This window comes from Callospermophilus lateralis, chromosome 3 (genome assembly GCF_048772815.1).
Source record: "Callospermophilus lateralis isolate mCalLat2 chromosome 3, mCalLat2.hap1, whole genome shotgun sequence".
Lineage (NCBI taxonomy): Eukaryota > Metazoa > Chordata > Mammalia > Rodentia > Sciuridae > Callospermophilus > Callospermophilus lateralis.
The window spans coordinates 139,464,035-139,486,111 of NC_135307.1; the positions used below are offsets into that span (position 1 = coordinate 139,464,035).

The 22,077-nt window shown below is 46.2% G+C and overlaps 1 protein-coding gene across 1 annotated transcript in view; it reads right to left on the reverse strand.

Annotated features, from left to right (window-relative positions):
- Rgma (repulsive guidance molecule BMP co-receptor a) overlaps positions 1–21,522 on the reverse strand; it is a 39,406-nt gene extending 17,884 nt beyond the window's left edge. Inside the window, exons 1-2 of the mRNA XM_076848830.2 lie at positions 21,263–21,522; positions 5,784–5,899 (exon numbers count right to left, since the gene is read on the reverse strand). Of these exons, the coding sequence (XP_076704945.1) occupies positions 5,784–5,899; positions 21,263–21,276 (130 nt within the window). The 5' untranslated portion in view covers positions 21,277–21,522. The remainder of the gene's footprint in view (positions 1–5,783; positions 5,900–21,262) is intronic.
- Between the last annotated feature and the right edge of the window lie 555 nt (positions 21,523–22,077).

Consider the following 22,077-nt stretch of genomic DNA (forward strand, 5'->3'; position numbering starts at 1 on the left):
GAGTATCCTGACTGCTCGGCTGAACTGTGGCATGAAATGAATTCAGAAGCAAAACCCAGTGGGCATAAATCTGACTTGGGAAAATGCACACAATGATGGCCCTGCCAGTTTGTCTTCCTGATGACTGGCTGCCATGTTCTTCTTTGGAATGCTTAGCCAGATGGACAGAAAGCAGAGAGGGCTTCTGGGAAGAGGCAAAAGCACTTGGTCCATGGGAAATGTGGACACCTTTCATTCCACTATTCAATTATATTCCCAAAGTTTATTTCTCACCCCTGACTTTTAAAGCCCCATATGCTACACAGTATAGTCTAATACACTAGATAGAAAATTTAATCTGGTATATGAGGAAAAAACAGGAGTACAGATTCTACTTCTGGCTCAGCTCGGTAACAAGTTGTGTGTGTAACATCAGGCACTCTCTGACCCTCTGTTTCCTCATTCGTAAAATGAGAATGATGATCTTTATGGGGATGTGCTTAAAACATCTAGCAGAGTACCTGGCACATTGTGACACTCAATAGAAGAGCTTTTAAAATTAGTATTCTCCTTCAAATGATCATACTTTGCAGAGAACAACGTGAAAGGTATTATGTCTTAAAGAAAGTTTGTGAAATGTTAATTAATGATGGTTGTAAGATGTTGGACTGTGGGTTATTTTTTTTTTATTTGTGCTTTTTGGTATTTAGATTTAAAAGTGAGAGTATTCTGGAAAAACAATAATATTATTGTCTTTGTCCTTTGAGCAAAAACAAACAAATAAACAATCACATAAAATCAGCCTGAGCATGAAAAATCCAAGAGCTCTGTAGTTCCCAAGACTGTGCTGGGTATGCCTGGGAGGGGAGGAGAGTGATAGAGAGAAGCATAAAATGAGGTTCTTGCCCTTATAAACAGAACTGATGACTGAGAAGAACACAAAATCCCAAGACCCATGAGTCAATGAAGCCAAGGAGCAGCTGAGCCATCAACAACCAAGGTGACAGGAGCCCAAGGCACTGATCTGTGGGCAGGGTAGTGGGCATTCCTCTCCAAACTAATTCACCTGGCCAAATGAGGTGGAGAGAGATGGTGGCAGCAGTTACAGCAAGGTGACAAGGGGCAAAGGCAGGAAGAGCCCCAGCACCAGGTGACTGGACTGCATGGTGGCCCCTGCATACTGGGGACTTCACAGTGGTGTACTGACACACAGTGGAAGAGGGATGGAAAGTAGGTTGACCAACCATCCTGATTCACCTGGGGATAATGGACTGGGGATGTATCTCAGGATTCTTAGCTTCCAGTTAAAACTAGGAAAGTCTTGGGCAAACTGGGATGAGTTGGTCACTCAGGAAGAAACAGATCTTTGAAGTCATGCAGGGTGTATTTCAGGCCAGCAGCAAAACTGCATGGCCCCTAATTGGTACTCAACCCAATTCTAGGGTACTCTGTCTAGTACGAGGCCTTACACATTTCACCAAGGAACAGGATCTTAGCAGGAATCATAGTCCCCCTGGCAACATGTAAACTGGTCCCCACGCCTACCCACTTATTCTTGTAACCCCCCTTTCCCCATCTCATAGAAAGACCTTATCTGTGCCCCTGGATCCCCCCATCTTGTGTTCCCAACCCTCCTTCACTCCCCTCCTTTGAGTGCTGGTGCAACTACCAGAAATTTCTCTAACTTGCAGAAAGGTCTCCCTTTTCCAAACCAGAAGACCAGAGATCCTTTCCTCTACTCACCAACTCACCCTCAGGGCCCACAGGACCAATCATCTATAGGAGTTTAAATTTACCTCTCCTTAGGAGTCAAGGCACTGCCCTGGCCACCCCTTGACATAATGGCTATGAGCTGGCTCTGCTGCCATCTGGCTTTTGTAACTGAATGTCCCTTGTTCTCTCCTCTATAGACTAAGTGATTGTACCCCCCATTCATATGTTAAAACCTAACTCCAAATGTACTGGTATTAGGAGTAAGGGGGTTTCAGAGGTAATTAAGTCATGGGAATAAAGCCCTCATAAATGGGACTGGTAGTCTTATAAAAGGGACCCTAGAGAGTCTTCTACCCCTTTCACCCTGGGATAACAGAGGGAAGGGAGGCATCTATGAGTCAGGAGGTGGGCTCTTACCAGACAACACTTGGCACCTTAATTTTGAACATTCCAGTCTGTTGAACTGTGAGCAATAAATTTCTGTTGTCACAAGACTCTTAGTCAATGATATTTTGTTACAGCAGCTCAGTTGGACTAAGACACTCTCCTTTTGCTACACAAAGTCCAACTGTGAGAGAGTAATAATGTGGTAATTAGGCAGGGCCACAGGAGGCTACCTTGCTTGCACATTTTAAACTGCAGTTTTAACAGAAATATTCTCATCTCTAGAGCAACACAGATGTGCTTGGACATTACAGAGGGCTTTGGTCTCCCAAGAATCAGTTTACCCACTGAATAACATTTAACATTTAAACATTTTAAAAATAGCTGCTGTATAAAAGTGTAAGGGAAAAAAAATAAGGAATAAAGAAAAGCTACAATGCAATAATTCTTAGAACCAGTGGTCTTTAAACGTGAATATGTACCATATTTCCTGGGAGTGCAGATTGTTGTCCTTTACCCCAGAGTATCTGCTTCAGAAGGTTTGGGTGGGCCCTGAACTTGCATTTCTAACAGGTTCCCAGGGGAGATGGATGCTTTTGGTCCAGGGACCATACTTTGAAAAACACAGCTAGAGTACAGCATCCACGTGTAGTTAACAAGAAACTTGTCCAAAACATGCCTTGGGTGGATTCTCTTAGAAGAATGGATTTCTCTTGCTTGATAAGTCATGATGGCCTCAAAGCTTAAAAACTATCTATTAACCGTGTCTGGAAGAGGCTATTTGTGGAAGGCTCTTCTGAATTTTTTTCTGGCCTCCCCCTCTTGGGTAGATGTGGCCACTTTGCTCTGTCCCACAGCATCATCCAAGCTGATGGTCTTCCATTTCGTGTGACATGGCAGAGCCCCTTTATCTTCACTAGGCTATGTCTGCCTGAAGGCCTTGGTCAGAGGCTGTCACTGAGGCAGGGCCACAGGAGGCTGGCCATACACATGAGTAAGTAAATGTAAACACTCAAAACAAACACTCTCAGTCTAGCAGAGCATAGGCATCTTTCTGCACAGAACTATGTCCAATTTAATTTGCACTCCTGTGGGCTTACTCCTGGCAGCCATTCAAGCTGGCCAGCTTTGAACAAACCTATGCTTTCACAAGGCTGCTCAGCCAGTTTCCACCTGTCTTCAGTGGGAGAAACCGTGGCATACAGGGTCCCAGAATGTGTCTCTGGGCCTCCCCTTGCACTTGCCAGGGCTTTTTATTTATTTAACTCCCCACTCTCCACCAGAAGTGCAGGTTTTCTGACATTATGCCAAAGCCCTTTCCTGGACCAACCTATCAAAGGATGTGACAGTTCGTCTCTTTGTTGTGGAAAGTACCCATTTCATCCCTTACTTAGGAAACTGTCTTTAGACCCAGGTTTCTTGAACACACAAGTTCTGGAGCCTTCGGTTGATTTAGTTATGGGGTATGGGAAGCTCAGTTTTCATTACGGTGGGCAATCTTGACCACATGCAACTGTCAAGAAAGGTTAGCCAGTTGGCATGGTAGTAGAGCAGCTATCTGTTCCATCTGACGGGTTTTGATTACCAGTTTTGAAGCCAGAAAGAAATGGGTTTCTTGGAAACAAAAGTGATGGAATTCAGGCTGTGAATTATATAACCCACCATCATTCCTCAGACTATGCCGGAATACTTTCAAATAAAAGTTTTTAAGACAAAGAAATGAATTGAGAAACAACATAAACACTACTACTCAGCCCTTGCTGCTTTTCCTACCTCGAGATCTTCTGCCAGTCCCTCCTTAACTCTTCTTCTCTCCTAAGAAGTTAAAAAAGTGCTGCAGCTTTAAGAGCAGGAAGGTGTTGTTTTAAGGGCCCTTGAGCCCCCCTTCTCAATTTCAGCACTGAGCTGAGATCACATCCCCCATGGCAGCCAAGGGACAAAAGCCATTTATCAACCCATCTGATAAAACTTCCAGGGGACTGAATCTTTATCTAGACCAAACCAAGAAGAACACAAACTGCCAACTCCTCAGGAAGGGGTGTGTGTGGGTATTCTTTTTTAAAAGAGGGTGATTTTCACTTCATTTCTTTAATCCTTGGGAAGGAAATCAACATTTCAATTGGATTCTTTTAAATGGATGGAGAAACTGCATTTTCAAGGAATGGGGATCTGGGGATGACCCTCAATGGAGGTTTTGATATTCAGCGGGTGCAATGGGGCTGAGAGCTGTCTAGGGTACACCGGCACCTCCCTCATCTTGTCCGTGGCCAGGAACGTCCCCTGGAGCAGGTCGAAGCTCTGGAGCAGGTCCCGGATCCCTGGGAGGCTCCTGGACTCACAGCTGCTGAGTACTTGGGCCAACTTGGCTGGGCAGGCGCTGGGGGTCCTTGTAGCAGGACTGCGACACAAGGGTAAACTGATCGCCCCCACCAGTACTACTCGCTGCCTACGTGGTCCGCCCACCGGGAGCCCCAACTCGCAGCCAGGCCAAGCCAAGACTGCCCAGTTCTGTCCATTCCTTGAAACCCAGCTGGCTGAGGAGCAAATCAAAACAACCCAATACTCTAACTCAAGTCTGATCATGCAGATCTCAGCTGTGCGCAGGGGCTGCAGATCTCCATCTGACTGGGGTGAGAAACAGGATGGGATTTTTTTGCAAAAAGACACCTCTGAACCCCCGCAACACAATGGAAATGACGGGGAGATCCCGCCTTGCAAGAAGGACCATTTGGCCCGTGACACTGTGTTTATTTGTATTTTTAGCAGGAGAAAAATGGGTATGAAGGGTTTAACTGGCGTTTCCAGGCTGTGAGCAACATATGGCAAAAATGAAATAAAGTTTTACGAAACATTACAAAGAAAACAGACCGGGGATTTAAGTTTCGTGCCTTCCCCCTCCCCCCACAAAAGGAAAAAAAAGTAAAGAAACCGGAGCGTTTGGGAAGGAACAAATGCTTCTCTGTGGAGTTGGTCTCCCTTCCCCCAACAAAAACAAGAGGTCCGGGCTCCGAGGAATTTGAAAGCAACGATCTGCCAAAAACATTGTGAAAAACTATGGGGGATTCATTGGAAACAGATGGGCTTTTTCAGCTTTAATTCTAAAATTCTCTCCCTTTCTGACACAATAAAAACAAACAGGGGGCGACGCGGAATGTTATCAAACAGGAATACGAGCTCATCTGAACCGGGTCGGTGGGCTTCCCCGCGAGGGCAAGCACTTGCGGGCTGGACGGGGGTCCCAGGGGAGGGGCCGGTCGGGGACTGGGGTGCAACCTCCGGGGCGCCCTGGGCTGCATCTCTGAGCACCAGGCAGGTTTGCAAACTGGCAGACGAGGAGCTGGAGAAAGTGCCCATAACGCCCTGTTGGTGCCCCCTCTTCTCCGTCTCTTCTGGAGCCTCTAAGAGGCGCGTCCCGGGCACCCTCTTCCTCGGAAGGAGAGTGTGCGAGAGGCCCGCAGGCACCCCGAGATCTCCTCGCCCGATTCTTGCCTTCGCAGCTCGGGCGGCGACCCCCCCGATATCCACTGGCATCCACCGTGCCCTTCGTGGGGCACGGGAGAAACAAAGACCCGTGGAAATGGGAGGCGGGGGCCCAAGGAGGGCTGGCGAACTTGAGCCCCGACTCGCTCAAACCCGGTAGGACAAGTGGCCCTGTGTTGAGGGGAGGCCCGGGAAGCGGGTTCTCCGGCCAGGGGGCAGTGCCTTACCTGCGGGGAAGCTGCAGAGAAGGAAGGCGAGGGTCGGCCAGAATCCCAGGGCTGAGCGTCCTGCCCCTCTCCCCATACCCATCCATCCAGCTCGGCCTGTTACCACTAGCCTCTCCCTGGAAGAAGAGTTTAGAAGAAAAGAAGAAAATAAATCACGCTGCGGAAAAAAGGCAGCCTCGCTCCGCCGGCGGGAGCAGCGAGCCGGGAGGCTCGGTCCACTTCGGCCCGCGGGGCCCGGCGCCCCCCTTCGCCGCTCCCCTGCGCCCCTCCCTCGCCATCCATCACTCGGTTCCCCTCCAATGCCGCCGCGGCCCCGCGCCCCGCCGCCGCCCGCTCCGCCCTCCCGCGCTCGAATTTCAGTACCGCCCGCGCGAGCCCAGAGGCCCGGGGAGGCGGCGGGGGCGGCCCGATGGCTGCGCTCGCGGCTGGAACCTCGGAAACTCGCGTCGGTGAGCTCAGGGCGTGCGGAGCTCTGGGACCTTTGCGTGGTTTCCATACCCACTGCTGCCCAAGCAGGAAACGCCCAGCACCCCTCCTGGGGCGACCAGACCCGGTAGGACACAAGGAGGGCAGCGCGCCCCCTTAAACCTTCACATAAATATCCAGTCCAAGTAGAAACAGTTTAGAGACAAGCCCCAGCCCTTCTTTCCAAGGAGACTGCCATCCCAAAGACGCCACTGACACCCCTTGGTTTATTGCTCTCTCTGATGTGTCCCCAGAGCAGCAGGCTGGAAAATCTGCTTCCCAGTCGTTCGGGTCTAGGTGGGGATGGTCGGTCGGCAGGACCTCAGCCACTGACGCACCTCGAGGCTATACAGCCCGCTGGGGCCCCAGGCCACCCATCTGGACTGGGCTCGGGTCCCCTCAAGCATCTCCTGCAAGCACCTCCTTGCTTTCTGAGAACTTGGCCTGCTTGCATCTCCGGAACAGGGGCCTGCGGGCCTGCTGTGCCTTCCAGGGCACAGCTGCCACCCCAGGGGACATGTGGATGCGCTCATCCCCGGAGAGCACAGGGCAGGAACGACTGGCAGTGACAGAAAGGCTCCCAAGGCCGATCTTGGGAGGGCTTCAGGGTGGTGACCTCCCTTTAACTCGGTTGCTTATTTTTCCGGGAGCAAAATGTCTCCTCCTGCAACTCTTCTGTTGTGATATTTAAGGGACTTGCAACTTCCCTGAGAAAATCTTTTGGATGAAACACAAAAAGGCCAGAACAAGTGTTTTTAGTCAAACCAGTTCCTCCCTCTAACCCCCTTACCTTACTCCCAAGCCTGCCCATCTGGTTCTTTGGGGGAAAAAAAAAATTCTGGGTTTTTATCCAATTTAGATGTTTCTCTTAAGCACTATCACAGCCCTCACTTGCTGTGGGCCACACAAGCTGCAGGGCTATGTCTGCAACTTAGCACTCTGCTGCCAGGAGGGAATCCTGGGGAGGAGGACCTGTGTCCTCAAAGACACAACCCCAGCAGCATTGAATCTGGCTTCCCCAAACAGGGAAGAAAGAAGACATATGCCCACTCTGCAATGGGGCAGCAGGAAGATGCAGTATCCACAGGTCTAAAACTTCATGGAGGCAACTGTGGTCCCTGATAGTTGGGATGCTCCTGTAGTTTCCCTATTTTATTCTTAGACCAACTATTTTAGTCTTAGACCAACAGAATCTAATTATCATTTTTCCAAACCAGGATTCAATTTTAGGGACCCTTTACAAAATGTTGTTTGTAAAATGTTATAAATTTGTCCAGGGAGAGCTCATCATCTCAAAATCCAGGTCTCAAATGGTATTCCTTTCAATCATGGCCAGCCCTTGAGGCTAGACCCAGCAGCTTATTGTGCATAATCACAGCACCCAGTACATTCCAGTAGCAACACCCTGCACACTGAGGCAGGCATACAGCCAGACAGCCAGAGGCATTGGGTGACCTTTCCACCCCTGAGGTCCAGCAATTAACACCATTTGCTGGAATCTGCCTTTCCTGAGCTAGTTCTACAGCCTTAGCCTTTGAATGAGAGAAGAGATCCATTAGCATTCCCAGGAGCCCAGACAGTAATGAACCACCATCACTGCCTTGACATCTTCGGGTGGCACCTTCAGGTCAGAGACCATGGCTTAGGGTCCTTAAGAGGCGATACAGCCTTCTGAAAATCCTGAAGCAGATCCCTGTTGTGCTGCCCTTGCCCAAGAGTGGACTTTGGCAGCAGAACTTTTAATCTCTACCTCAGTTTCTTCATCTGAAAAGGTTAGGCACCTCAAGACTGTAACTGAATTTAACTTGGGACGGAACACGGGGGACTTGGGACTTCCTCAGCATCCCTGCTAGGGAACTGGCTGCCATTTGAGGAGGAGACCTAAATCTTATGGCATGAGTGAATAAACTGGGAAAGGGCTTTTTTCCTCATGAGGAAAAAAGGATGAATTTGGACATGCCCAAAATGGGTATTTGTCCATTACACAATTTAAACTGTCAAGAGAAATCTAGCCTCAAATGGGGCAGTACAGTAATTTATCTAATTATTGATGACTCCTCTAACTCCATATAGAAATAAGAAATTCTTGAAGGATTGGATTTTGGAACTCTGCACTCCATGTACCTTTAAAACTCACTTAACTCATTGAACAAATAGTCCCATCAAGTTTGCCCACTTATGGGCAGAGACTGTCTATGCTGTGGTCTAGGCCTCGGGCTGAGATCTTTTTATGCATGGTTCCAGTTCCCCTTCCCCAATCTTGGCTGTGGAGGCTCCACTGCTGAGCCCTCCCCCACTCCTCTTACTCCCCACCTGGGGGTGGCAACTTGGGAAACAGGCTTCTAAAAGAAGGGTGGGGTTTGACAGGAGGCTGAAGCCCTCCCTGGGGTGGTGGTGGACAGGGACTCCAGCTTTGCCTGATTCTAAGTATGAGTGTTTCCAAAACCAGGGCCTGAGCCATCAGTTACATTCAGGACCTACTGCATGCTAGTCTCTGAGGGATGAAGAAATACCCCACTGTAGTGTGAGGTTAAGTGTCTGCTACAGGTTCATGTATTAAAAGCCTGGTTCCCAGGGTGGCACAATTGGGAGGGAGTGGAAACTTTAGGAGACAGTGTCTTATTGGAAGTTCTGAGGGTTCCTGGGGACATGCCCTTGAAGTTGATTGTAGGACCCTGGCCCCTTCTTCTTCCTCATTTGCTTCCTGGCTCTAGGGTGAATAGTTGGCTCTGCAAGTGCCATCCAGCATGTCCAGCAGAGGGCCAAAGCCATGGGTTCACCCAGTTTGGGACTGGAAACTTCAAAATTGTGAGCCACAATAAATCTTTTGTTTTTATAAGTTAATTATTTCAGGTCTTTTGTTATAGTAATGGAAAGCTGATTCTAATATAGCTCCTATGTTTGAGCAGTTGGTAGAAATAGATAAGAGACCAAGGATGACCAGAAAAGGTGAGTTGAGAAGTTGAATAATCTTTACCAAAAAGATGGTGGTCTATTTCTAGATGTCTCAAAGGATTTGTTTTTTAGTAATAATGACTAACATTTGGATACACTCTCACATTGTGTCAGGTGCTGGTTTCCATTTCTAGACACTTTTGGCTAAGGGATGTTTGATGATCAATCATCCTCACTGTACAGATTAGGAAACTGAGGCTGAGTGAGCTGAAGTACTCACCGAATTACTAATAAATGCAAAGCTGAGTTCTTCAACCCTCACGTTAGGTGTGCTGAAAGGGCCATTCTGTTCAACGATAGTGTCTGCAGTGGGCTTAAAGTCAAGGCAGACCGACAGAGGAGACACAGAACATAGGTGCCCAGGCCTCCAGCCCAGCCTAGGGTGCAGGGAGGGGGAACAGGGAAAGGATTCAGGGTAGAAGGAACAAATTCAACTTGAATGAAAACGTGGCTCATTTGAGGATCTGCAAAGGCTGGGGTCTGAGGGTAGGAGAAAGAGGTGAAGCTGGAGAAGGAGAGAGCAACAAAACGTGGCAGACGGAGAAGCACTGGGGGCCTTACCTAAGGCCTCGAAATAGGGAGGGTTGCTTCTTTGGGGAGACACTGTAGGGGATTTAAAAACACAGATGTTTTGGCTCCACTTCAAAGCAGCTAAATATGAGTCTCCAGGGATACAGCCTGTGCATCAGCATTTGTGTGTGTGTGTGTGTGTGTGTGTGTGTGGTGTTGCAGATGGAACCCAAGGCCTTGCCTGTTCTAAGCTAGAACTCTACCACTGAACTGCATCTCCAGCCCTGCATCAGTATTTCCTAAGCCACTTTTCAGTATGTGACACTCCTTGTAGGTCTTCCTTGGCTGTTTGGAGCTACCCCCAGTACCTTTCCAGCTATGGGGCTTGAAGTTCTTTGTTTGGCTGAAACCAGTTTTGATTTAGATTTCTCTTACTAATGGTAACAGAACCCTGGCTAATATGGGGGAAGCTAATGGTCCAATATTGGTATTTTTGCCAACCTCAGAAATACATGGGTGTGCTGCTAATGTCTCTCAATCCATCATTAAGAGCCAGTTCTTGGCTATGCATTTGGTAAACTGCTTGAGCATTTTGAAAACTATTTGCCTTCACCATGTTGTGAGAAACTGAGTTGCTTCACTGTACAACTCTGAGCAGGAATCAATCTTTTTAAATTTATCTCTCAAGTTTCTCTTTCAAACTTCAAGAGCTACCCTGGGGTCTGGTCATCTCAGATTTGATGAGCCAGTCTCCGTTCATGCTCTCCATAACCTCCAAGATTTTATGGCCTCTGATCATATCACCTTTCTGGCTTCATCTTTCCACACTAAAGCCCTCAAGGAACAAAGCGCCCTGCTCTCATGAAAAACTTTCTCTGGCTGATTACATTGCTCACCCTTCTACAGTTCTGAGATATTTTTTTCTGCAGGCAAATGTAATAAAACTGCCAGGTCTGGATATAGCCTGCGTAGAACATTATTTTTGGCTTGGTTTCCAATGCCAATTCTGATGGCATTTTAACATTTTTTGAGCACTTGGACCTATGTGACCTCTAGCAAACATACATTTTTGCAAAGACCCCAAAGTTGTCTTTTGTGGCTATTAACACAGACCGAACAAAGCCCATTTTCTTGCAATTTGGATTATGGTCTTGCAAATGATTTAATTTAGGCTTGCACCTGTAAAAGTTTCATATGGGTTTTCCTGTTAATTCATAAGCTTGTCCTGGCTATTTCTGCAGAACTTTTCATCTGTAGGACTGGAACTATTTGAGCTTTCTCTCCTTCATGTAATATATAATAAATTTAAAACTAAGTCTGGATACACAAGCAATCCTCAGGATGCCCAGAAAAGTACCTGTTTATTGTATTTTTTGTTTCCTGTCTTTAAGGATAATTCTGATCTGTGGCATTTCCCTCCCACATTCTGTAGCTACTAACTATTGTAAGTGACCTTTGGGGGTGGAACTTTGTCAGGAACTTTCAAAGTCTAAACATAATTCATCCTTGGGTTTCTCTGTCCTCTCTCCAAACCTCTGTCTACCATTTCTATCAAGTAGTCCAGTTTCATAGCCTCTTGTTAGAAAGTGTGTTGTGTTCACCCAGCTAACTGGGACTTTAAAGCATGCTGACCAATACTATTCTTTTAGTATATATTCCACCAAAATGGCCATGAAAAAATGACCCTTAGGTGGTTAGGCTCCCTTTGTGGACAAGAGGCACAATGTACCATATAGAAAGACAATTACATAGTTTGGCCAGAAGGATGTCATTACCATCCTTCATGATCACCACCCTCTTACCTGCAGGAGACCCTACAGATGGCTGTTGAACCTCCTGGCCATATTTGTTTCCATGACAATTTAGGAGAGGGCCTCTCTCTATTCCCTATTTTACTGCTTCCAAAGCATTTGTGAGTCTTGCTGTCACTTTAACTGTCATTGCTTTAGACAATTAAGAACCTCTTCACCTATTTTTTTTTTTTTTTTTTTAGCTTTTGCCCTAAGAAAGCGCTCTCTTTCTCTGTGTGCATATTATTTTGTTTGCTTTGGTATTTCCTTCACTCACTAGGAGAGACCCTTCTCCCTACTCATTAAACACACAGAATTCATTTTAACATTTGAATGGTTTAAAACACACACTCATTAACCTGATATTCCCGATAGCTCTCTTTAGAAACTGAGGAAGTATCTCATCCTTGATTTGAGTTCTTTCACATGTATTTAAAACACCTTAGCAGATTTTAGTTGCTCTTGAACATGTCTTAAGTGTGTATTATCAAATCAGTAATATTTCCCCCTCTGTTTTACTCATTTAAAAAGAATTGAGTCCTAGGCTCCAGGGAAGGCTCTGAGCTGGGTTTGGGGGATTTTGAGATGAACAGTGGAGTAGTGCTGGACCTCTCCAGGCAATGTAGTGGAGGATCCAGACTTGAGGAACAATGGGTTCAGCATAATGTGGCAAGTGCGTTGAGGGATTTATGTCCCAGAAGTACACGTTTAGAGCCCATCTCCATTATTGCAAATTAACATAGGCCTTTGTAAAGTTGGCAAGGCTTTTGGAGATGGATGTTGGGAATATTTTTAACAAACACAGTCACTGATTGCAAAGCATGACATCACTAGTCACAGATATACAGAGTTCAGCTCGGTGATTGTTACATTACCCACAGTGCTTTTCTCTATTAGTACCAGCTTCACACTGTCTGAAACAACTTCCACCAAAATTTGACCTCCTGGACAATCTGGATCAGATGGCTCGGCTCCATGGATTAGCATTGATGCTCATCAGTCTACTTTTGGGAACAGAATCTGGGAGCCTTCAGGGCCTGAAGGTCCAGCTCAGTCAGCCTGGGACAAGTTCATGGAGTGTTCTCCTTGGAACCTCCCCAGCACATCACAGCTGACAGGCAAGGATGTGCTTGGTAGATAGATAAAAAGAGATTTCTAAGGAAAGAAAATTCTAGGAGAACAAATTTTTTGGGCATTCAGATTCTTTCAATCTAGTATCAAATGTATTTTAAAATATTGAAAAAGTAATATAGGTACATGTTAAAAATCAATTTCTTATTAAATGACTCTCCCTAGAGGTAATAACTGTCAAGAGTTTCATGTGCATCTTTCCAGATACTTTTATGTGCACATATAAAATCTACCTATCAGCCTGCCTCTCTAATCTAATCAAATGCAATCTACTGATAATTTTGCCAAAAGCTATTAGCAACATTTTGGAAGCTCCCTTTCCAGTAAGTGTTTCCTACTTTAATTTCTTTCTTGGTTGAACAGTACCACAAACCCTTTCATTGTGCCAGGAACTAAGCAATCAGAGAAGAACTGAGTTCACCCACCATTATGTGCCCATGTCTACTCGGACAGAATGAAATACGAAATAGACAACAAGAGGGATGCAAAGTGTCTTCTAACAGCTACATCTCGCCTCTTTGTGGACTTCCATTCTCACTTTGAAGTCACCTATTCTCTTCACATTCAGAAATCAGACAATTCACACTTACCCAAACTTACATTGCATAATGTAAGCAACTTGCTTGAGGTCACCCAGCTGGCTTGGTGACCAAGTAGGGTTCTGGCAGGTCTGGGTGACTCTGGTTGCCATGCCACCTCTGATGAGCTCACCAGTTGCTTCCAGGCCTGGAGTTTCTCAGTGATCGCTCTGCTTCTATTAACCCTAAGCCATGGTACATGCTCTCACTCTTACTCTGAACAGAAGCAGGACTATCTTTGTATTCCCTTTGCTCTGTTCCCTAGCCTCAGTCCAGACTGGGTAGGCTCCCTCCTGATGATCTGCTAGCAGTTTCTGAGGCTCTGTTTCCAGGGTATTTGGATTTAGGCCTCTCCTTCCATCTTTCTGCACCTGTCCATCTTGACTTTCAAGATTCTCAGTAAACTCCTGGATCAGTCATGTTTCTTTTTTCAACATTTCTCCTGTTAGTTCTTACTAGAATTAGAGTTTCCTCTTGAAGTTCTGTCTTAGACTACAGATCACACCTACCATCTGGTCTACAGCTTGCAAATCCTTTCTGTAAAGCCTAGTATGAAAGCAAAAGAATTTACAAATTGCTTAACTGTCTGTATTGAGATGGAAACTTTCAAGCCATTGCAGTAAATATAGGGAAAGAGAGAGATCTGGAATTTGGGATGGATCTACTTCCAGGTGTGTGGTCCAACTATGTCCTGTCCTATATCTGGCCTCTCAGCTTCTCCACCTTCACAATCATGGCCTGGTTACCCCTGGGTCTCTTGAGATCTAGGGATTCACTGAACTCTTGTTGGCTCTGTAACTAATTAGCCTTGCCTGTGCCTGACTCTGAAAATCCATTCTGTGGCCTCATCTGTAACATTTCTGCATTCCCCAGGTGAAAATGTTACTGAACAAGCAGGAAATCTTATTTGAAGAGTGACATTTTTATGCTCTAGCATCAGCATGAAACAATACTACGGTGAACCTGAAACCATACCTTAAACACATTTAGTAGCCCTCTGTTGTTTCTAAGCAGCTTTTGGTATCTACCCACAACACACTAGGTTCCTATAATGAAGTATAGCCCACAGAGTGTTTACCTCTCCCTGTTCCAGTAAGTTCTTGGGAGAAGAACCGTCTTGGAACCATTTACCCACCAAATGGCAATTGTGTGAACTGACAGTGTATCTGTGTCTTCTTCAACCAGCTGAAGACTTGGGGATTTGGATTAATGAACAGTTTGGTGCCAAGCACAAATACCATAGACTTTCAGCAATAGGAACAGATAACCAAGTTATTCATCAAATTCAAAACTGTTTAGAATGGTTAATGCAGAGCTGAAATAGAGAAGAGCCCCAGCTGACCGGAGGTGGGGAAAGGGGCCAACCCAGAAAGAAGACCTAATGTGTTGCTCCATGTAACATTCTTCCACACCACTGTTTTCTTTCTTACATTTGCCTGGGGTGGAGAAAATTTCTTTAGGAACATTAGAGAGGTAATACAGGATGCTGCAGTCTGAACAGGCTCCCTGGACCTCAGCAAAGACATTGATACAGCAGAGACTACTTTCATCTTCCTTAGAAGGTTGATGTTAGGATTAGGTGAGTTCATCCAATAATAGCCCACTTAGAATACATGCCTGGCACAGAGTTAGTGTTGAAACATAGTTGCCAATATTTGCTTTATAGCATGCTTAAAAACCATTGTTTGGATTATAATAGAATATTATGCACAGAACCTTCCAGAGCTTTTGCATGTGTGGGAACTGCGTGGAAATCTGCAGAATTCCCCAAAGACTTCTAGATAACCTTGACTTCTGGGTGGGTTCTAGGTGCATTATCAGTTATGTTCAAGGCCTGCTGAGTACTCATTATGATAAACAGTCCCCCATGGAACTGCAGAATCATCTTAACTGGGTAACAGGTACAGCCATCTCCAGTTCATAAATGAGCCTGAGACTCACAATAGTTAAGTGACTTATCCAAGGTTACCATGAATATAAATGGTAGGGCAGAGGTTCAAATCCAGCCCTTGCGATGGCGAGTTCAGTGTTTTTCTCGACAAACCACAGCTGTTTCTCATCTTCACCCAAGGTTTATCTTTTTCTGTCAGTCCAATAATATGTCCCATATGTATAATGATGGATCACGCATTAGAAATGGGACTGTGTTTAGAGAAATACTATTTTCCAGACACTAACAAAAAACAATCTTCCCCATTCCCCCTAAAAAACTTAGGAAGTGAAGATAGATGATTGAATTCTTTGTATGTCTTTTAGATGGCAAGTGTTTTTTTTTTTTTTTGGTAAAGTATTCATCGTGTACTTTCCTGGGCTTAGCAGCACTCTGAATGAGAGCAAAATATTACACAGTGGAAAAATGTTTAAGTAAATCTATCTACAGTTTCAGTTCATTCAGTCCTTTCAGTCCATGAGGCATTCAGAAGACATCTCATTTTAAGCCCGAAGGGCTTCTGCCCTTGGACATTTGTCATTGACCCAATAAGGCATTGCCAGAGTACTAGCTTGGCTTGGGTTTGCCTTGCTCTTGTGGATTCTTTTTTTTGGGGGGGTGGTGCTGGGGATTGAACTCAGGGGCACTCAACCACTGAGTCACATCCCCAGCCCTATTTTGTATTTTTTTTAAATATTTTTTTTAGTTGTTGGTAGATCTTTATTTTACTTATTTATATGTGGTGTTGAGAATCAAACCCAGTGTCTCACACTTGCCAGTCAAGTACGCTACCACTAAGCTACAGCTCCTACTTTGTATTTTTTTTTATTTAGAGACAGGGTCTCACTAAGTTGCTTAGCGCTTCACTAAGTTGCTGAGGCTGGCTTTGAGCATGCAATCTTCCTGCCTCAGCCTCCCATGCTGCTAGGATTACAGGTGTGTGCCACCTCACCCGGTTCCCGTGGATTCTTAACTCAGGCTGGGGTTTGGGGGATGTGTTACCCATCAGACCCTGAATCAGTAGACCTTGCCAATAGCATCCACTTACTTATGAAGAAATCAGACACCTGAAGTTTAAGGTGCTTCTTTCTCAAAATGTTCCCAGCAGAGAAAAATAAAAGCAATAGAACGGATGAGGGTGGCATCTAGCTTATTGCCATATGATCTTGAGGTGGGCAGTAAGGGAAGCATTTTGAAATCACTATTCTGAAATCTGAATACAAATTATTTTAACTGTACTGACTGATGTATAACAAAATAAATTACAATCTCATGAATCTCATTTTCTGAGACAAAAATGACCTGTACCAATTTAGCAGCACAGGATTATTAGCAGAGCTGGACCTATAAGCAGATATTACCATGAATCTGGTAACACTGATGGGTGGGCCAGACTCTAAGCAACATATCTCTTTTTGTTTTGCCTCCCTGTATCAATGGAAGCCTATTTGAGAAAATGAAATTGCATTAAAAAATCTATTTATTATTTATACTCAACTTCCTCCCATAAAGGACACTGAATTAAATGCAAATGAAAGCATATTATCCACCAAAACTTCCAAGCAAATATTATTATTCTCTTCAAGGTAGCAATTATTTTGAGGAAACCCTGTAATTTTTATGAATCTGTGAATGCAACATGCATTTCTGTGTGCTTTTCTGACAACCAGAAAAATCCATGGGTGGAAGGCACAAGTATTGGGTGGATATGTTCTTGCAAGAGTATCTGTTCTCAGGGTGGCACTGTCAGGAGCTAAAAATGCACACTAAAGGCCAATTTCTAAGTCACTAAGATAGTTCAGTACTCACCCAGCAGATTTCAAAAGCCTGCATTTAAACAGATAAAATGGTATCCATACAAGGGGCAATTAACCAACAAAGTCAAGTGGATCAAACTTTGATAGGATCAAACTTTACACAATCGGTCTAATTGCAAAGTGAATTTTATAACAGAATTCTATAGCATCATGGCTGAGGACAGGTATACCATGACATATGTTTAGGAGGCCCTTGTAGTAAGTCTCTGTGAGTTTGTATGGGTGCACCTAATCTTGTTTCAAGACCTCATCAGCTAGAAAAATCCTTCAAAATGCCTACAGAGGGTGAAAAATGGTTTGCATGTCTCCTTAAGAGTCCAAGCATGCTAAGAACAAAGTAATGATGCTGACACTTGCATTCAAGACTTAGGCAGAATATCTCTTTTTGCAAGGACATACAAAGAGTAGTGTATTATCAGGTAATAGGACAAATGGTTGCTGTTAGGAAGGGCAAGCTGCTGCAAAGACCTTGAGGTCTGAGAGTCTATGAAGATGAACAAACATAATGAGAAACCACAATGGATGGTAACTACTAAAATGTGCTAATGAGGTAGAAGTCAACAAATTTTGGGGGGCATTTTTTTAGTCATATCTGCTTATCTCTGCTTTGGCCCATGGAGGGCACAGAATCTATTGGAATTGGCCTTATTTTTTACCAGAGAGTTCACAGAATCTTTCACTTTCAAGTTTTTGCTGATTTTCAGACTCTGGAAAATCCAGTATCTTGATTTCTGAAAGTTCTGGTAACATTGCTTTAAACACAAAACTTAAAAAGGAAAAACAGATCCAATCAGTAATTCACTGATTGTTCCACTTCCATTCTTTACTGTTGCAATCTGGATATTGTAATTTTATAAACTGGGTATTTAGATAGTGCATACTTGGGTTCGTCAATTAGCCATAACTTAATCATGCTTTAAATGTGACCATAAAAGATACTTGCACTTATTTGACCATTTTCTGTCCACATTTCAAAGCTTCTTCTTTTTCTTGTCCTTAGAATTGTAGTTTTACATTCTTGCTTTCTGACCCCTGGGTTGTAACATGACATAGCATTTTTTACCAACAGAAAAGACCTAACTAAGAAATGGGGTCTCCTTTTGAAAGATGTTTCTTCATTCATCACTAAGGAAACTTGACATCTGCCTGGCATTGCAAGCACACTTGGGTGAGGCAAGTCCTAGATTTTTTTCCATTACTCCTATTCACTGCTCCTTTATATTTGTTGCTAAGAGAAAGGATGTTGAAATTGAGCTGTCATTTGGTCAAAATAAGTAAAAGAGGAGCTCTCCTTTGGTTAGGGCTGGATATCAGACAGGGGGAAAGTCTGGAATCTCTCTCCCTTAGGCTAAACTTATGTTTAGAGATATTTGTTGAATGACTGAACAATGAATGCAGTTTGAAGAGCAAAGCTGTTCTCCTAAAGAGCCCCAGGAACACCTCAGACAAAAATTATTTAAACAATTACCTTTAAGGGGAAGTGCCCATTTCATTTCACTGAATTAACAGATTACAATTAGCCTGAATTGCTTTCTGATTTTCTTTGTCTGTTTCTGCTCAGTCTCACTTGGGAACATCCCATCTCTTTTTCTGGGTGGCAGACTTCTTGAGGGATAGGGACCATGCTTCCTTCCTTGCTTACTCTGCATGCTTTAAGGCATGACCAAATTTGGCAACCATATTGGTAAAAGAAGTGCTTGAACTTAATCCATTTAGCAAGGAAAAAAATAATACTTTAGACTCAAAGAACTCTGGTTCTGCCCCTTCACCTCTATGGCCATCAGTTTCTTTTTCCAAGAAATGGAAATGACCCTACCTGTGAATGCCAGCTACTGAGGAGCAGTGAGTATCATCACAAGAGTGGCTTGAACACTCCTTGTCCCAATGTTAGGGACTTTCAGTACCTATTTCTTTCATTTTGCATTTACTCTTTTAAGAATTTTTATATTTGGACAGGTCGAGGTAGCACATGCCTATAATCCCAGTTCTCTCGAGGCTGAGGCAGCAGGACAGCAAGTTCCAGGACAGCCTAGGCAACTTAGCAAGACCTTGTCCCAAAAATAAAAAATAAAAAGTGTTGGGGGTGTAGCTCAGTGGGGGAGTGCCCTGGGTTCCTTCTGTAGTACCTACCCCCATTCCTTCATTTGTCTTCACATGAGGGTGACTATTGAAGAGCAGACCCAAGGGATCTTTATTAAACAGGAGCTTCTGCACCCTCCTTCTGTGTTATTACACACACTAGACAGACATCAGTCGTACCCTGCAAGAGGTTTACAGGCAGACAGAGGTTTCTTGCCAAAAGTCAGAGATGCCCTCTTTGAATAAGATTCCAAGTTACTATAGGACCCCTTTTGTCACAAGTCTTGTTGTTAAACAAATACCTGCAAATGGAGAGACAGTATGAGGCAGCACACTGTGGTGGGGTGGGCAGATGAGCTACCAGCCATCCCACATGTGTCTTTGGAATTTATCACCTTGGAGGGAAAGGATGGGAGCAGAGTTCTTAGAAAAAGGAACATGGATCATATCTCACCAGTACCATAGTTCAGAGGGTCCCAGGAGGGCAGAGGGTCTTCACCATAAACAGAAAAGCACATTGTTCCCTTCAGAACAGGGAGAACTCGGCTCACTGCTAATATCATCTGCCCTGGAAGGTGGCAGCAAAAACCCGCCATGAGAATGCAGGCTGCCTGGATGTGTGGGTGCCCCACCCAGAGCCTTTGTCCTCTCCTCTCTGTCATCTAGCCTAGTCTTCCCTAGTTGTTAACTGGAGATCGGGTTCAGGGAAAGGGGACTTGCTTGTCATCTGATATGACAGTGAAGCAGCAAGACCACCTCCTTTCATATATGTAAAAATACTATTTTGGGGTACACTGTACCATTCCTGTTTAAATTTGCATTAGGCCCTTTCCCAATTCTCCTCCTGCTGCCCTTCAGACCACAGCCAATCTCTTTTCTAGAGGCTATGGCTCAAGATCCATCTGAAAAATTACCTATGATGGCCTGGTAGAAGAGCAAGGTCTCTGAACTGGCTTTCTAGATATCTGCAACAGACGCCTGAGGAAGGGGCATCGTCTTAAAACAGGTAACATATTACCTTTTGTTTTTGCTGGAAGATCCTAAGACCAGATGGAGAAGGTGATTGAGGTCCTTGAGGTAACAGTCTGCCACTCAGTACGACCCACAATTCTGTCCCTTAAGCTACGTGTGCTGAGCTCAGGGCGTCGGGGCGCTTGCGTTCCATAGGACTGTTGAAACACTAAGAACAAATCTTTCCTGGACGCAACGGATAGTTCCCGCCTCTCCACCTGTGCTGGAGTCTACTTTAAGAACACCCAACTTTTCTGCCTAAAAGGAAGACACAGTTCACCATTTACGCTAGGTGGCGCTATTTCTCCCTCATCTGTCCCCTAGGTGCCCAATTTATAAAATAAATACAATCCAACGCCTTCTGAAACCACACCACATAATAGCAGCTCACCAGCTCGCATTAAAATCCCGATCTAGGGAAATTGATTCTACCTCCGAGCAAATCTAATGCAATTACATTTAAATGCAATCAAGAGTTGCACCCGAGCGTCCTTCACATAGGTTCTTCGCCTAAATACACCTGTCCTCTTGCCCCAGTTTATAACCTGGGATAAGCCCCCGCTCAAGCCAGGCGCTGAGTTCTCGTGTTGCCCTGGCCGTCGTGTCCTACACTCCACTTAGAAACGCCGAAGTCTCTCGGGAATCCCACCTCTTAGAGCTCAACCCAAGATCCGCACCTTCGGGTATTTGGACGCTCCCGTGCTGGGACTGCTTATTCCTGAACCCAGATGGTACACAACGCCGACGCCCCGTTTAGGGGCTCTTCAACCTCGAACTGAGCGGGAGGCGGGGGCCCTAGCGACGCAGGCCAATGGGGGCTCACGTCGGGATAGCCGGGTAGCAGGCTCCGTCCTAGGCTCCGTGGGCAGGGCCGGGCCGGGCGGCCGTCCCAAAAAGAAATAACCGCGCGGGAGAGAGAGACTCCCCCATCCAGGACACGGCGGATTGGACGTGCTCCGGGTCTGCCCAACCACGCGCAATGCCTGCCGCCCGGAGAAGAGTATTTTAGGGGGAAAAAAGAGAACCAACACCAAACCACAAAAACTTTCCTGCTGCCAAGAGCTAAGGCGATCCAGGCGAGGCAAAGCTCCAAATCTGGGCAAGATGAGACGCGGGGTTGGGGAGGACCAAATCAGTGCGGTGGCCCCAGCAAGTGTCGGCGGCGCCTTGGGGATGTCAGAACCAGCCTGCCCGGCTGCTGGCCCGCGCTTACCTTGGCGGCTGCATGAGCCCCTGCAGCCCGCGGGGGGTGGCGCTGGCGGGGCTGCGGGCTAAGAGCGGGTGCCGGGACTTCGCTCGTCGGCCCAAGGGCAAGATGGGAGGGGCGCGGCTGGCGCTGGTCCCGCAGCCCCTGCCGGCTCAGAAGCGGCCCGGGGCGCGCCGCCTGCTCCCGGGCTGCATGCCTGCGAGCGCCTGCAGAAGCCGGCCCGGAAGCCTACGGCCAGTGCTTCCCCGGCCCAGCGGCTCGGGCAGCACAGCCCGCGCTTCGGAGGCAACTGCAGAGTGGAGCGGCCCGGGCCAGCCCCCTCCCTCACCCGGCCCCCGCCCGCTGCCGCCGCCGAGCGCGGCGTAGCGAGGATCGTTTGCGCGCGGAGGGGAGGGGGCGGGCCGGCTCCCCGGGAGCTGGCGGGGGGCGAGTGCGGGCGGGGCTGGCCAGGAGGTGGGGCGCGGGCTCCGAATGCCCCGCCCCGCCCCGCCGCGGCCCCACCCTTCCGTATCAGCACCAGTGGGGTGGGTGGGTGAGTAGGGTGGGATCGGGTGCTCCTGCCGGAAAGTCAAGACTTTCCTTGGGCTCTCGGGATGGGGGGAGGGCGGTGTGAGCTGCAAGTGCAGATCCCCAACCCGCACCTCCAACTTTCGAATCCCCTTCAGGGTTGCCGTGGAGTGTACATTTTCCACCTTCAGGCCCATGGTGGTCAAGGGAAAGTTATTCTGAGGTTTCTGGAAAAGACAGTTACATCCAAGAAAAATGCTGCTGTGCTCTGCAGAGATGCACCTTTGTGTTCTGTTGAGATATAAGAATCTTCT